Source organism: Carlito syrichta, unplaced genomic scaffold (assembly GCF_000164805.1).
Source record: "Carlito syrichta isolate Samal-C Ts95f unplaced genomic scaffold, Tarsius_syrichta-2.0.1 Scaffold305719, whole genome shotgun sequence".
In the NCBI taxonomy this organism is placed as follows: Eukaryota; Metazoa; Chordata; class Mammalia; order Primates; family Tarsiidae; genus Carlito; species Carlito syrichta.
Genome location: NW_007249815.1, coordinates 1130910 through 1146767, shown reverse-complemented (window position 1 = coordinate 1146767; position 15858 = coordinate 1130910). Strand labels below are relative to the sequence as shown.

General features: G+C 34.3%; 1 protein-coding gene across 1 annotated transcript in view; it reads left to right on the top strand.

The window, feature by feature from the left end:
- Positions 1-15858, top strand: part of GNAI1 (G protein subunit alpha i1) — an 89335-nt gene that overhangs the window by 62222 nt on the left and 11255 nt on the right. Inside the window, exons 5-6 of the mRNA XM_008062476.2 lie at positions 6927-7084; positions 9419-9547. Of these exons, the coding sequence (XP_008060667.1) occupies positions 6927-7084; positions 9419-9547 (287 nt within the window). The remainder of the gene's footprint in view (positions 1-6926; positions 7085-9418; positions 9548-15858) is intronic.

The following is a 15858-nucleotide window of genomic DNA, read 5'->3' as shown; positions in this document are numbered from 1 at the left end:
CACCTGCCTGGGCAACTTGGTGAGACCTCATCTCTACAATAAATCAAAAAATTAGCCAGGCATGGTAGCGCGCACCTGTAGTTCCGGCTACTCGGAAGGCTGAGGCGGAAGGATCGCCGGATCCCAGCAGGTCGAGGCTGCAGTGACCGGGAGCGGCCTCTGCATTCTAGTCTGGGCTACAGAGTGAGACTCCAATTCAAAAAAAATAAATAAATAGAAATAAAAGCTTTTTAGGGTGGTGACCTTTTTCTTTTGAGTCGGAATCTAACTCTGTCGCTCAGGCTGGAGTGCAGTGTCATGCTTACTGCCACCGCAGCTTCAACCTGCTGGGCTCAGGTGATCCTTCTGCCTTAGTCTTCCAAGTAGCTGGGACTTCAGACGCCACTCCCAGCTTATTTTTTGATTTACTGTAGAGATCAGGTCTCACCAAGTTGCCCAGGCTGATCTTAAACCCCTGAGCTAAGGCAGTCCTCTCACCTCAGCTTCCCAAAGTACTGGGATTACAGGCCTGTGCCTGGCTCAGGGTGGTGAATTTTAACATTTGTTTTTAATCCCTCTAAAACTTGTTTTGTTATATGCACGGAGTTAGGATAGACATTGCTTTATTCTGTTCAAGTGGCCATCTAATTATCCACCAGGTTTTTGGATTGATCATATTCTTTCCTGCTGATTTTTCTTGCAACATGTAAATTCAGATTTGGGATTTTCTTTGCTATCGACTTTCAGTAGTACCAGACCGTGCTAATATTGTAGGCTTTTAATATCTGATCCTTTCAGCCCTCAAAAAGAAAACCCAGACTTCTATTTTAAAGTGCTTCTAGTTATTTTGTGGTTTTCTTCCAGATTTGAATCATTTATAAACATATTCTGGCTTTTGTTTGAGAATGAAGATGAAGAAACTTATGGGTTTTTCATTGTTTTGATTCTGAGAAATATTGATGTATATATATGGCAAAACGATATTGTCATTTGAAACTAATATGTTCTGTGCTTCCAGCACAGTATACAGAGTATATTTCTACTTCCGTCAATTCACTTATCAATTATCACATATTTCTGTATCTCTTTTGACAACAGGTTCTGTTGTCCATACAAAGAACACTTCAGTGTCAATATATTTCCATTTTACTGGTTTTTAAGATATGTCTATATGTTTATAAGGCTTATAAATATATAAATATTGACATATTCATATAATGTAAATGAATAAATATATATTTATATATAAGTATATAACTATATAAATATTTATAAGCCTTATAAATATATGCACAAAAGTAATATATTTATTGGTAATTTCCCTTCTTGACATAATAAAGCTCATGCTGAATTCACTGTAATTTAGTAAAACAAAATTTCTGCTCTCTAAAATTTAATTAAAATTAACTTAGGTTGTGTATTCTTAAGGCTTTTCCTCCTTTAAGAAATCTTATGGTGGGGGAAGAAAAATGATTTCATCTTTCCTTGCCTCAAGTAATTTTTACTTTGACTACATTTGTGTTTTTAGTGAAAATGTGAGTTGTACAATTATGTATTTTTTGTTTGTTTTTGAATCAGGATCCCTATGGCCCAGGCTGCAGTGAAGTGGCATGATCAAGGCTCACCACAGCCTCAAACTCCTGGGCTCAAGCAGTCCTTCTGCCATATCCTGCAGAGTTGCTGGGACTACAGGCACATGCCACCACATCTGACTAATTTTTATTTTTTTTATTTTTTTTGAGTTGAAGTCTAACTCTGTCACGCAGGCTAGAGTGCTATGGCATACTCATGGCCACAGCAGACTTGACCTGCTGGGCTCAGGTAAGCCTTCCCCCTCAACCTTCCAAAAAACTGGAACCACAGGTGTGCGCCACCACGCCTGGCTAATTTTTTGATTTATTGTAGAGATGAGTCTCACCAAGTTGCCCTGGCTGATCTTGAATCCCTAGACTCAGGCATTCCTCTTGCCTCTGCCTCCCAATGTGCTGAGATTACAAGCATGAGCCACGACACCCAGCTAACTTTTTTTTCAGGGGGAGTAGAAACAGTCTCACTGTGTTGCCTAGGACGATCTCAAACTTCTGGGTCCAAGCAATCTTCTTGCCTCAGCCTTCCAAAATGCTGAGATTACAGGCTTGAGTCACGGCACCCAGCCACTTATGTATTTCTTAAAGTAACTTTTTAACGTCTGAGATTGGCACAATGAACCATGAAGTGATGGTCCACTAAAGTTCTTAGGGTTTCCTCAAGAGTATCATAACTTGGATAAGGTCGGTATAGCTATCTTAAATTCATCAGAGTTATAATGCAGTTAAAGAAATGTGGTGTATGTGGTGTTCAGTATCGACGGTAAATGTTATTAATTAAATAAACTAAAAAAAATTTTCCATATATACATCAATCATGCCATCACTATATTATCATTGTGGCCCAAATTCCAAGGAATTCCAAGGCTATTTTTTTAAAGCTCCTTTATCCTATTTCTTAGCCTTTGTTTTAGAAGGGCTTTCTGGTGTTTTTAATTAAACTCTTAATCTCATTCTATTTTCTGTGTAACACCCGACTTAACACCTTTGTTTTTCCCCTTCCCTGTTTTGCTTTTTAGATGGCTTTGATTGTTAAAACATGTTCTTATTGAGATGAATGAAATTTGATATCTTTTACCCAAAGAATTAGGCTTTTTTCTCTCTACTCTTTCTTATGATTATGGTAATAGCCTTTTATGATTATTAGTATGTCAGGAGACAGCCATCATGGTCACTTGAATTCTTCTCTTCCCAATCTTGAGCAGTCTCTCCTGAATTCTCATAAAGTGGGTGACAGCTTTAAATAAAATATGTAGTTATGAAATAAGCATAGTATGCCAGATGTTCCCTGGTCATCGCTTAGAAGGAAGACCTATGACTTGTCTTTTGACTAAATATCGTTTCATAACTCCTTTCTAAGTTCTCAGAGCTCACGGTTATAGGAACTGGAATGTCATTCTCCAAATCATCTTGTTTTTGTTTAGTTCTTAGTCATTTGAATACGTTTTAGCTTGGCTACATCCAAGGATTTTTTTTCTTGCTAGTCTCAAATAATTGCCTGGCAAATAGCATTTCTTTCTTCTTATCACTACAAAAGAGTTCCCATAAACTGCTGTACTAACCTGTGGCCCTCCAGACCTTCTTTTCAGTAAACTGTCCTTTTTCTACTCTGTATCACACTATTTTGACACACATGTTTATTAAGTTATTTTGTTTCATATAAATCTTGCAGAGACCTCATTTCATGGCAGCTAAGTTCATTGTCATCATTCTTCAGTTTTTAAATTCATCTGGTTTTAGCCAATGACTACTTAAAATTCTTGACTTCCTGATTTATATAATTGAGTGACTAATTAGCTATGGAGCTTTAAATAAATTGCTTAACCTCTCTGTGTCTTGAATACTTTTTATATAAAATAAAAGATTAGGTAGAATAATTTCAACAATGCCTTCCTTCTCAAATCTGTTACCTGAAAGTTCATCTACAGATGAGCCTGTCCTGGTAATGATGTGAGGGCAAATAATTCCAGTTAGCTTTTTGAGAAGAGACCTTTTATTTTAAGAAAAATAAATTTGGAAGTTTACAACTTGATTTTATAAGATACATATAGATAGTAAAATGGTTACTGTTGTGAAGCAAATTAATATAACCATCTCACAGGGTAACTTTTTTTGGTGACAAGAGTAGCTAAAATCTACTCATTTAACAAAAATCCCTAATACAATATATTTTTATTAACTATAGTCCTCATGTTGTTCATTAGTTCTTAGACTTGTTCATCCTACATATCTGCTATTTTAGTGGTCACAAACCTTTTTGGCACCAGGGACTGGTTTTGTGGGCGACAATTTTTCCATGGGGCAGGGGGGAATATTTTCAGGATGATTCAAGCCATTACATTTATTGTGCATTTTATTTCTATTATTACATTGTAATATTTAATGAAATATGTAGTATCACCACCTCAGATCATCAGGCATTAGATTCTCATAAAGGAGCATGCAACCTAGATCCCTCATATGTGGATTGTGCTCCTATGAGAATCTAATGCCACTGCTGATCTCACAGGAGACAGAGTTCAGACAGTGATGTGAGCAATGGGGAGCTGGCTGTAAATACACATGTAGCTTCACTCGCTTGCCTACTGCTCACCTCCTGCTATGTGGAGGTTCCTAATGGACCACAGACTACTACTGGTCCGTGACCTGAAGGTTGGGGACCTCTTATGCCACTTTATATTATTTGAACTATCTCTCCCCATTTTCTCTTTCTTTTCCCTCTCTGATGCCCCTGGTAGTCATAGCCACTGTTTTGATCTTTGTATGTTCTACTTTGACTTTTTTTTTTTTTTTTTGCAGACCTGGAGGACATTATGCTAAGCGAAATAAGCCAGACACAGAAAAAATATTGCATAATCTCACTTATATATGGAACTTGAAAAAAAAAAGAGGCATTTTGAAAGCCACAGAGAGAGTGCAGTTTATAAATACAGCTTACAAAGTTTATGTCTTTTCTTCAGGCTTCTTCCTAGAAAGTTTGAAAAGAATATGATCTTATGACCCATAAGAGAGTACAGTGTTAGTTTTTCTGTCAAAAATAAAGAACTATTGAAATAGAATGAAGATTTTCCTGAAAGCTCATTTAAAACCTACTTAAGTGGAAGGTACTTTTCTAAAATAGAGAAGTTATGTTTGATGTAGTTTAATAAATAAAAATGGTCAAGTTCAGAAATTTCTAATGTATAGTTAATTATTTGAAAGACTAAATAATTTCTTATTGGAATTAGGTTAATGGTGCTAAGAATTACTTGAAACCTTGTTGCATGAGGTTTGTTAAGGATATAGAGCATGTGTTGCTTGCTTTCATGCATTTCTCTTGTGATTTGCTAAAAAGGGAAACATATGCTTGAATATTACGTTCCCACGCTGAGAGATTTAATTTTTCATGATGGATTCCTGCTGAAAAGAAAATGTTTCACAAATTGGCAACAGGATGAATTGATATTGTCAGCTAGTACACTCTGCTAGCCTGTGTCATCAGATGCTCCTTCTCTTCTGTGCCCCTTTTCATGTGTGCCACCCCTTTATGAACATCTGCTATAGTACTCTGGATAAATGCCCCTTGAGAGAAAGTAGGGATTGTCCACTCTGTGTACTACATAAAGCTACATGTCTCAGGCTAAAGAGAATCTCTTTGGAGGTAGAAACTTGACATCCTTGTTTTTTTTATTTTTTTGGATTAACTGTGTTATTTCCTGAGACTAGAGTTACATCATCTGGTACAGTAGCTGCTTCCCACATGTGACTATTGAGTACTTAAAATTTGTCTACTCTGAATTGAGATGTGTAGTGTGTACAAAATACATAACCAGATTTTGTAATATGTATGAAAAATATGAAATATAATAATTTTATATTGATTCCATGTTGAAATAATATATTTATATATAGGTAAAGTATATTGTTAAAATTTATTTTACCTATTTTGTACTTTAAAAAATGTGGCTATTAGAAAATTTAGATTGTATTAGTGGCCCATGTTATGTTTCTCTTGGACAGTGCTAATCTAGAGTGGTTGATTATTTGTTTATCAGAATAACTCTAAATTTTAGTAGCCTCAGAATGTAATTACCTTCATATTCAGTATTTTTTCATTAAGAAATTTTTGCATGCTATCGTCTATATATGAGGAGGACACCCCAAAATCCTGAATTATTCTTTGAAGGGCAATCTCCTTTTAGTACAGGTTTCCCCTGGTAGGTACATATTCTAGGAACCCATCAACATCAATGTACCAGCTAGCAGTGTACTACCAGCTGGCATTGTTGTGAGAGGCTACATTTGGCTTCAGTGAAATTTTTTTGTGTGTGTTGCAAACAGGTAACTGGTTCTTCCACCATGAGAGTGCACTTACCCACATCATGCTGAGTATTCAGCAGCTTTTGACTAAAAGTGGCATATCTCCCGTACCCTACCCTCCCTATTCACCAATCTCACCCCAAGCGACTTCTTTTTGTTTCCCTGGATGAAAAAAGTCCTCAAAGGGAAAGGTTTTGCTGATGTGGAAGAAGTGTAACAAAAACCAGCATGAGCACCAAAAGACATCAAAATTGATGAGTTCAGAAACTGTTTTGAGCAGTGGAAAACGCATCTTGTTGGGTTTATTGCATCAAATGGAGAGCACATTGAAGGTGACTGAAGTTTAAACATCTGAGAATAAATACCCAATTTTTAATAAATAAATTTTGGAGTTTTTTGACTCTTCCCCCCCCATCTTGAAAATTTCTACTCCAAACCTGTGCTTATTTTGTTTTCTGTGCGTCGATTAACTAACACCTGCTCCCAGCTCCTGCCCCATTGATTTTAATGTGTGCATACTATAAGGCCTTCTCAAAATTTCAGAACATTTTGTGAAACTGTTCTTTCTTACTCCACATTGATTTCTCTCAGAACTTATTTGGTGTTTGTACAGTATATCAGAAAACTAACAATTAATTAGATTCTGTTTTAGAATAATCTCTAAAGGTGTTTTGTCTTTCTTAGATTAAAGCATTTTGGAGAGGGAGAGCAATAGACAAATTCTTCTTCTGTTTTCTCAAAAATGATCATCGTCAGTACACAAAAAACTATTAGTGGCTAGTTGGTTAATATCTCCCTTTCATGAACTGTAACTAAAGTCATTCTTCCAACTTTCTAGTGCCTTAATAGGTGTTAGTAAAACCACAAAACATAGACTTAGGATTTATTAGTATATTTTAGCTAAGCCAATTTTTATGTAGTGCGTTAGAGAAAAGTTATGAGACTTCATTTACAAGGAAATTCACTGTTGCATTTTTTAAGTCTATAATGTTCCCCTTTGAACTTTTTAATCTCCAATGTGTTCCTTTTTGCTTTTTAAAAGTATGGTCTTTCAATGTTTAGGATGATGCTCGCCAACTCTTTGTGCTTGCTGGAGCTGCTGAAGAAGGCTTTATGACTGCAGAACTCGCTGGAGTTATAAAGAGACTGTGGAAAGATAGTGGTGTACAAGCCTGTTTCAACAGATCCCGAGAGTACCAGCTTAATGATTCTGCAGCATAGTAAGTAATCATAACTTCAGAACTAAACTATCATAAATAATTACTTGCAAGTCAAACATACTCCCAGTCAATTTTATTATAGAATTGGCTAACATATTCTTGTACAACTTAGGATATTCAGGGTGAAAACTTGCCCTATCTTGTGTTTGTAGAAGGCAATGCCTTCTTGTGCTAAATAGTGTCTCAAGAAACTCATGCAACTCTAACTGTAACTTGCAGAATGGATTTTTTCCAAGAAAGTAATTGAAACTTCCCAGAGTTCATTCTGAATTTGGGTGTTTCTCTAGTTTACTTGGAGCTGGTTTAACAAGAGGATATCTGAATTGGGTTATTTTCATTATACTGAGAAGAGTTACTTGTTTATTGACAGCTACCTTAAGAAGGGATTTTTTGAAGGGGTACAAGGTAATACGAAAACATTTTCTCACTAAGTAAAATAGCTCTACACTTGAAAATCATCAATTATGTATGTCCTGAGATATTAGATGCTGTTTTCATATATTTAAATACAGTTTTGTTTTTGGTTTTTTTTTTGAAGAAAAGTCTTCCCTGATTTCCCAGGTTGTGGCCCCAGAAAGTTTGCAAAGCAAGTCGTGATAAAACCTAATCAGGGAACTTTCTGTTGGTGAACTACATAGAAGAAACAAACAAAAAAATCAGTGTCTGTTACCAAAATTTTCTACACATACTCAAAAATATCACATGTGAGATGAGTAGCATTAATTGACTTTAAAATATGTGTTGTGTATTTGTTTTACTTTCCAAGATTGTTGCATTTTTTTGACAGTTATATTGGCTCTTAGGAACACAAGTCAAGATTAGATGAAAGATGATTGACATTGGAAGGTCTAGGTAATTGCATGTACTTTTCCACAATGAAAAAACAAGCAAATGAGGTTTAGCTCTTGAAGACCTAATTACCTTATAATACATTATTTGTTGAATGTCAGTGTAGGCACTGTGTGTTGCATGCTTTAGTATGCGTGAATAAGTAATACATATTATCACCCACAGCAGTCTTTATAACCTTGTGTTTCTTAATCTATATTTTTAGCATTTTACATTTGTATAGCCATATGTATCATTACATGATTCATATATGTATATATAACATATTCATATTGAATATGTAGCCTATCTTTCCAACTGGTATCATCATTTCTACAAGGAAATATTCCTTGACTCACTGAGTATATTCTTGCTTCCCTGTTTTAGATACTCATAATGAGATGTACTTTTTCTTCAGATTTACATTTATTTTGAGGTCATCTTATTTTTATTTATATTGTGACTACTTGAGTATTTTCTGTCTCTGCCACTACACTATAAATTCAGCAATGTCTGTTTTTGCCTAACATTGTATTCCCATAGCCTGACATATATAGTTGTCACTCAATATGATCTTGTTTAATAATGAATAAATTAATAAAACAAACTTCACAGAGGCTAGAAGACAAATTAGAAACATTACTTAGAGGAAGAACACAACTCTTACAGCATGATATTTGCTTTGGCACCACCAGCATCTGCAGAAAGATTTATATAGGAATCACTGTTACAATGAGAGGATGTGTGTGTGTGTGTGTGTGTGTGTGTGTGTGTGTCACTTATAATAGTGAGACGATTGCTCTGAACTGAGCCCAGCAAAAGGAGCTATTTCAGAAATTAAGGAGTGCTACCTGAGGACAGTAGATTGAAGTCCTTTTTCTCACCATATGGGGGGCCTTCCAGACCTCCTCAGTCTCTTGACCAGTACCCTCTTTTCTGTGCACACTGCTTGGACATGTAATAAGAAAAATGTATCTTTTTGGCTTTCCATTCTAGTAGTTCTGACTTTTAGATGGCAGTAATGCAGCCATTTTTTTAAGAATGAAGAAAGTCATAGAAACTTTTTTCTCCATAGTAGTTAGAAGGCACCTTGGTTTCTGAGTTCTTGACTGGAGATAGTAGGATGCTGTCAAGTTGACCATTACAACTAACCCAACACAAATGCACACTTTAAACTTGTGAAACAGACTAATGGTGTGAATTAGTTTGGCATTGTTTTTTTTAAAGTTATTCTCATTCCTTTTAATAACTAATCATGCTCACTAAGAAAGTATACGTTTAAAAAATACTGAGAGCTTTGTAGCTTCAGAAATAGAGACATTTTTATTTCAGTGAGAGTTAAGATGTAAAATTAAATTGATTGTTTTATATCTTTATGTAGAAATTTGAAGACTATTAGTGATTTCATAATATTGCATGCATTGAAATGTGTTTTAATCCTTTTTTTTGGATGATCTTTATTGGCTATATTTATTATTTGCTTGTTCTTTTGTTTAATATTTTTAGCTATTTGAATGATTTGGACAGAATAGCACAACCAAATTACATCCCAACTCAACAAGATGTTCTCAGAACTAGAGTGAAAACTACAGGAATTGTTGAAACTCATTTTACTTTCAAAGATCTTCATTTTAAGTGAGTAGCTTTGAAACATGATTTCTGAATTTAGATATAAAAAACATTGCTTTAGAAATAAAAGGTATAATAAAAGTTTACAGCATATTTACAGTTGGAAAATACTTTTTTCAGATGATTGGACAAAAGAATTTGGGGGTGAAAGAGGTCAAAAAGAAGCATTCTTAGAAAAAATATTTGTATTTTTATTTCTGAAAAATAGCGGGGCAAAATCCTTTTGCCTGTAGTTTTTACAGTGATTTAAACAAAAGTAGTTTTTGGCTTTGATTTCTAAACAGAAAATACTGTTGTAATAATGTGTTTCTGAGAAGTACTGTCATCTGTTTTTAGATAAAAAGACGCAAAGGTTTATTGGTAGAAGAGTATATGCTTATTTTTAGAAATGGTAAGAAAGAAGGATACCTAGCCAGGCTTGGTGGCTCAACCTGTAATCCCACGCTTTGGGAGGCCAAGGAGAGTGAATTGCCTAAGCCCGTGGGTTCGAGACATGCCTGGGCAACTTGGCAAGACCTCATCTCTACAATAAATCAAAAAAACTAGCCGGGCATGGTAGCACACGTCTGTAGTTCCGGCTGCTTGGAAGGCTGAGGTGGAAGGATCGCCAGAGCCCAGCAGGTCAAGGCTGCGGTGGCCAGGAGCAGCCACTGCATTCCAGTCTGAGTGACAGAGTGAGACTCCAACTCAAAAAAAAAAAAAGAAAAAAAGAAAGAAAGAAGGATACCTTTCTGAACTTTTCATGAACATTCATTTTGATAGAGAACTGATGTTTGCACTTTTTTCATGATGAGAAATGTTCATTTAAATAAGCATATTGAATATTAACATACTGAGATCTGAGCAGAGAAGCCTTGAATTGTAGTCTTTAGAAATGGAGGGGATCCAGTCCAGCTTCTATGAGTAGCATGGTTGGTTCCATTTTTTTTTCTATTGCGAATAGTGGAGCAACTTGGATGGATTTAGAGTCAATCATACTCAGTGATCTATCACAGAAACAGAACAGAGTACCGTATGTTCGCACTCATAAGTGAACCTTGAACAATTATAATACTAAAAGAAAGGGATTGGCAGTAGTGGGAAACTGTCAGGGGAGGGGAGTGGGATTGGCAGATGAGGGAAATTGCTAGGGGAGGGAAGGGCACACCTCATCAACAAGGATACCTGCATACCTAACCCTGAATTGTACCCCACATCTTTATTAAAAATTTTAAAAAATAAAAAAATAAATGAAAGGGATCTTGGAGTTCGTTTTGTCCAGTACCTTTATTTTATAATGAACCCAGGCTCAGGGAAGTTTAGCAAAACATTATATTCAAATCTATAGAACTGCATTTCTCTTTTTCCAATAAATAACAGTTTTCAAGGTATAAGAGAAACTGTTGGACCAAAACACAACCACATGTAATGTTATAATTTGCAGATTCTTGTTTTATCTATTGAGCCTTCTCAGTCAGTTATTTTCATCTATTTTTCCCTTCCAGGTCATCTGCTACCTAATTTTTAAGTACCATGATTTTTTCTAAATGGTCCACTTAGTAATTTCACTGTTCATGCAAAGAAAATTGCTATTAAGTGTGCATTGTTATTTATCATTTTTTCCTCACCTTAGTCTAGTTAAAATGATAACAGTCGAATCATGGAAAAAGAGATTGTATATCCCATGTAAAGATATATACATTATGGAAAAGAAGTTGTATTAATATATTCCTTGCAAAGATAATTTGCAAAGAACATCACAGAATTTTCTACTGAAACAAAACTTTCATAAAAATTTCAGATCATTGTAGTGTTACTTGAATTGAAAAAAATACTAATTTTAAAAAGTTGCAGATAGCCCTTTTTTTTTTTCTTTTTAGTATTTGTTTCAGTACATGGAAGCTAAATAAAGGGGCTAGCAGAAGTTCTTTTAAAAAATCTGTTAGTTTCTCATAATTCAAATTCATTTAAAATGTCACATTTCCTAAGTGTGAGTTGAGTGTTCAGCAGAAGGGACACCAAACACAAAACCCTTGAACAGCTTGTGAGGCCCTTCTGTAGGACAGTGCCTCAGTTACATAAATATAATAGAGTTACATTATCCACATGCTTCTAAAATTGATGCATTCCCTATGCCATATATTCATTAATAAATATTCTTGGAAATAAAAATTTTAAAAATGCTAGAATTAAATGAGTGGAAGATGTATAGGATCTGTTGTCGTTCTTATTAGATTTTCTTAGGTTTTCCATTAGGTGTGGTTGGTTTTGTTTTGTTTTAAATAACAAGGTTGAGAATGATTTTAAGAAAGATGGCAGCTGCAGTCATGGGACTCAGATGGCACCTCATACCTGCAGAACTTTCTAGAGATATTGACTTAAATTGAGCATACTTCAGTTTTATGAAAATATTCATATTTTATGTTTTTCTAAGTTTTATTCATTTTAAATTATGAGGGATTAGATAAGTCATTTGTTAGGCATTTGCAATTTTTTTTTTAGATTATGTTTATGGAAATTTTTGCTTTCTTTATAGAGATTCAAACTTCACCACACTTGTATACATCTACTTAGCCTTTAACCTGCTCTATCCCCACAATACTGAAAAAATAGAATTAAAAAAAAATTTTAAGCAAAAACAACAAACTTAAATCATTCTGCATTTGTCAACAAGCAATTTATCTGCATTTGGATTGCAAAAGGCATGTCCCATATTGTCACTGAAATGATTTAACTTTTCTCTTTTATTTTGATTAAAAACTATATGACTAAACATAATCATTCTAAATAAGTCTTTCCTGTGAATTATGGATTAGATTTTGGTTCAGTTAACTCTAATGCTCTGAAATGGTAGTAATAATAAAGCAGAATTTCTAAAAACACCTTGTAAAAAGGTTTCTAGTCAGAGATAAAAAACAAATAATTATCATTTTACCTCATAAAGAATGCTCACTATTACAAGTAGTGAGTACAGTTAAATATATGCAACTGTACTTCTGTTTGGTTTGCTTCCTTAAGTATTTTAAATATATTTGTTGCTGTCATTTGTCACTGGTTTTTTATCAGTGGTTCATGTAATTGGATTTTCCAGAGAACTAAAACTTAATTTTTCAATTTTCCATCACCACTTCTCTCCAAAAAATAAACATTGCCCTGCTTTCTTAAACAAAGATACAGTTCATAATTAGTTTAATGGCATCATTAATTTTGTGCTTTAATACATGGTTTGGTTTTGCATATGCTTTTTATTTTATTTTTTTCATTTTCATTCTTTCTTGTGCTCTCAGTGGACTTTTTTTGCTGTTGGCGTTATTTTTTATTGAACCCATTTACTTTCTTTTAATCTTCTCATTACTACTTTTAGAATATGAAATAACCAGACTCAGTACTCTAATTTCAAATAATATATGTCTGATGTGGGTAATGCTGTCAAAATTATCTAAAAACTATGAAGCGATTTTAATTACAAGAACGCTCACTGTTAGAATGGGGGTTTAAAATATATATTTTTTAATCTAGTGTGCCTTGAACTCTAATTTTTTGTTTACCTTGTTTTAAAGATCATGTCCTCAAGCAAGCTTAAATTGTTATGTTCAAGTAACAAAACAGTCGTCCTCCCTTATCCAAGGGAAGAAGGGTACCTTCGAAGACCTTGAGTGTAAGATTAAAACTACTGATAGTACTGACCCTATATATACTATATTTCTTCTTATATATGCACACCTATTATAAAGTTCAATTTATAAATTAGGCACAAAAAAGAGATTAACAATAACTGCTAATAAAATAGAACAATTATGGCAATATAATGTAATAAGAGTTATATGATTATGGTCTCTCTCTTTCTCTCAAAATACTGTATTCATTTTCAGACCTTGGTTGACTGCAGATAACTAAAACTGCAAAAAGTGAAACAAAGGATAAAGAGGGACCACATAATTTTTTTTAAGAGTCAGGGTCTCATTTTGTCACCCAGTCTGGGGTGCAGTGTCACAGTCACAGCTCACTGAAGCCTTGTCCTCCTGAGCTCAAAGGATCCTTCTGTCTTAGCTTCCCTAGTGGCTGGGACTACATTTGCACGCCACCACACCCAGCTAATTTTTAGATTTTTTTTTGTAGAGATGAGGTTTCATTCTGTTGGCTGGTCTCAAACTCCTGGGCTAAGCATTCCTCCTGCCTAAACCTCTCAAATTGCTGAGATTACGGGCATGAGCCACCATACCTGACTGGGACTATGGTATTTCTAACAAATATAGTCTGAGGAGAAAAATGCATAGAGTTGGGGTCAGCAACTAAGGATTCTAAACCTGTGTTTCCCCTATTGAGTAGCTATGCAAACTTGGTCAAGATTCTTAACAGACTATTACAGTCTTGCTCTTTGTCAAAGGCTAAAAGACAAAATGACTTGTTACCTAGTTAAAAAATGATATAAAGGTGAGTGCTCTCTAAATGGTAATAAATGGCAATGGCAAATGTTAAATCTATTTGCTACTTAAGGCAATCTGACTATATATATTTCACTTTTATTCTTGGTTAGATGCACTCTTGAACATATATTTCTGCACCACACTTTTCACATCCAGCCTACATTTTTCAAAGTTGTCGCTTCAACATCCAGCAAATACTGGTATTCAGTTAAGTTGACTCACCATGATCCTTCCAGGAAGTCCATTTGTCTTACTCCATTTAGGCTTCTTGGGTGAAATAGAATTTCATGGATATATTTAGTTACTGTCTTCATTTGCTGACTTAAAGATAAACACAGGTTTGTCTGAAACCTCAGATAAACCTTGACTTACTTTGGATTTTGAATTCTGTTAAATTACTATCATTGCTAACACATGGTTCCAACTTTGCTTTTTATAGGTTAAATGAGGCTCAGATGAATGAGAGCAAAAATACATTTAGAATAATTCTACTAGAAACTTGTATGTGGTCATTATTCTGGTAGTTCTCTGTTTCATGTTGTAATTTTTTTTTTGTTTCATTTTAACTGCTGAGTAAAATTTCAGTTTCCCTTTTTTTGTATTATTGGTATTAAAAAATTCAAAATTAGGCAGTAGAGCATTATAATTTAATTCTTATTATCACCTCTGTGACTAGGCATTTATGGCAGTGTCTTTGTGGATAATTTTGCTTTTATTAAAGAATCAGCCATTCCATTTTACTATAATATATGTATTTTTTTGCCAGATATAAAGTCAAAGTATTCCTTCCATTATAAAATGATCATAATATAAGACAGGTTTCTATTTCTTTTCTATAGTAATATAAATGTGTTATGGATTTTGGGATATAATGTCCTGTTTGTGACTTTGATATCCATATATGGTCAACTAGCTTTGTACTAGTTAGTTTTGGTCTCAGTGGTATGATGATAGTCTAAGGATACATCAGGATATCTGGTGTTCCCTTCCATACCACCCTTCAGAAATCTCTTAAGAAAACTCAACTTTATTTCCTATTTGATGGTAGTCAAAAGTCTCATCTTTTCGGGCGAAGAAGAACCTACTATATTTTTTGCTCTTTAATTAGAAATTCAGAACTTAAAGAACAGTATATAAAATATTTCTAATATATGTATAGAACGATGAATAATGCTTGCACATTTTTATCTGCCTTTTCATAAAAAATGAAAATAGTGATAATAATTAGTGTATATAATATTATCTTTATCTAACTCTGTCTAAATTCTCATAAACTGTTAAGCAGTATCTAGTCATTTGTAATATTAGTTAGCCATTTTTGCTTCTTGGCTTATGGATTAATTGATTCTTAAAAGTATGGTACCCAAACTAGTAACATCAGTATTTCCTATCTGGTGGTTCTGAATCACACCAAAGTTTGAGAACCACTGGCTTAGACTAAAAGTTATTTGTTCGTGACCATTCTTTACCTTTGCCATCATATGTCCTTCTTGTCTATGTGTGTTTGCTTTCTTTTTGCATAATAGTTCATTTCTTAGTTTATCTCTCTCCTGTCTTATTTTACTATAAGCAGCAGGGAGGAACTGTAACCTTCCACATTTTGCTTGCAAATTTCCTCAACTAAATATCCAAGTTCACTGCTTATAGGTTCTACCTTCTACCCAACACTAGAACACAATTCGGCCAATTGTTTGCCACTTTATAACGAGGACTACTATTCTTGTAGTGTCTAATAAAATGTTTTCCATTCTCTTCTGAGGCTTCATTAAAAGTGCTTTTAACATTCATATATCTACCAACATTCTGTCCATGACAATCATCTATTCACTACAGTAAAAGCTTTTCTAATGTTCACTTCCATCTGAGCTCTTTCAAGAATTGTCTTTAATGTCCCTATTTCTGCAAACCATC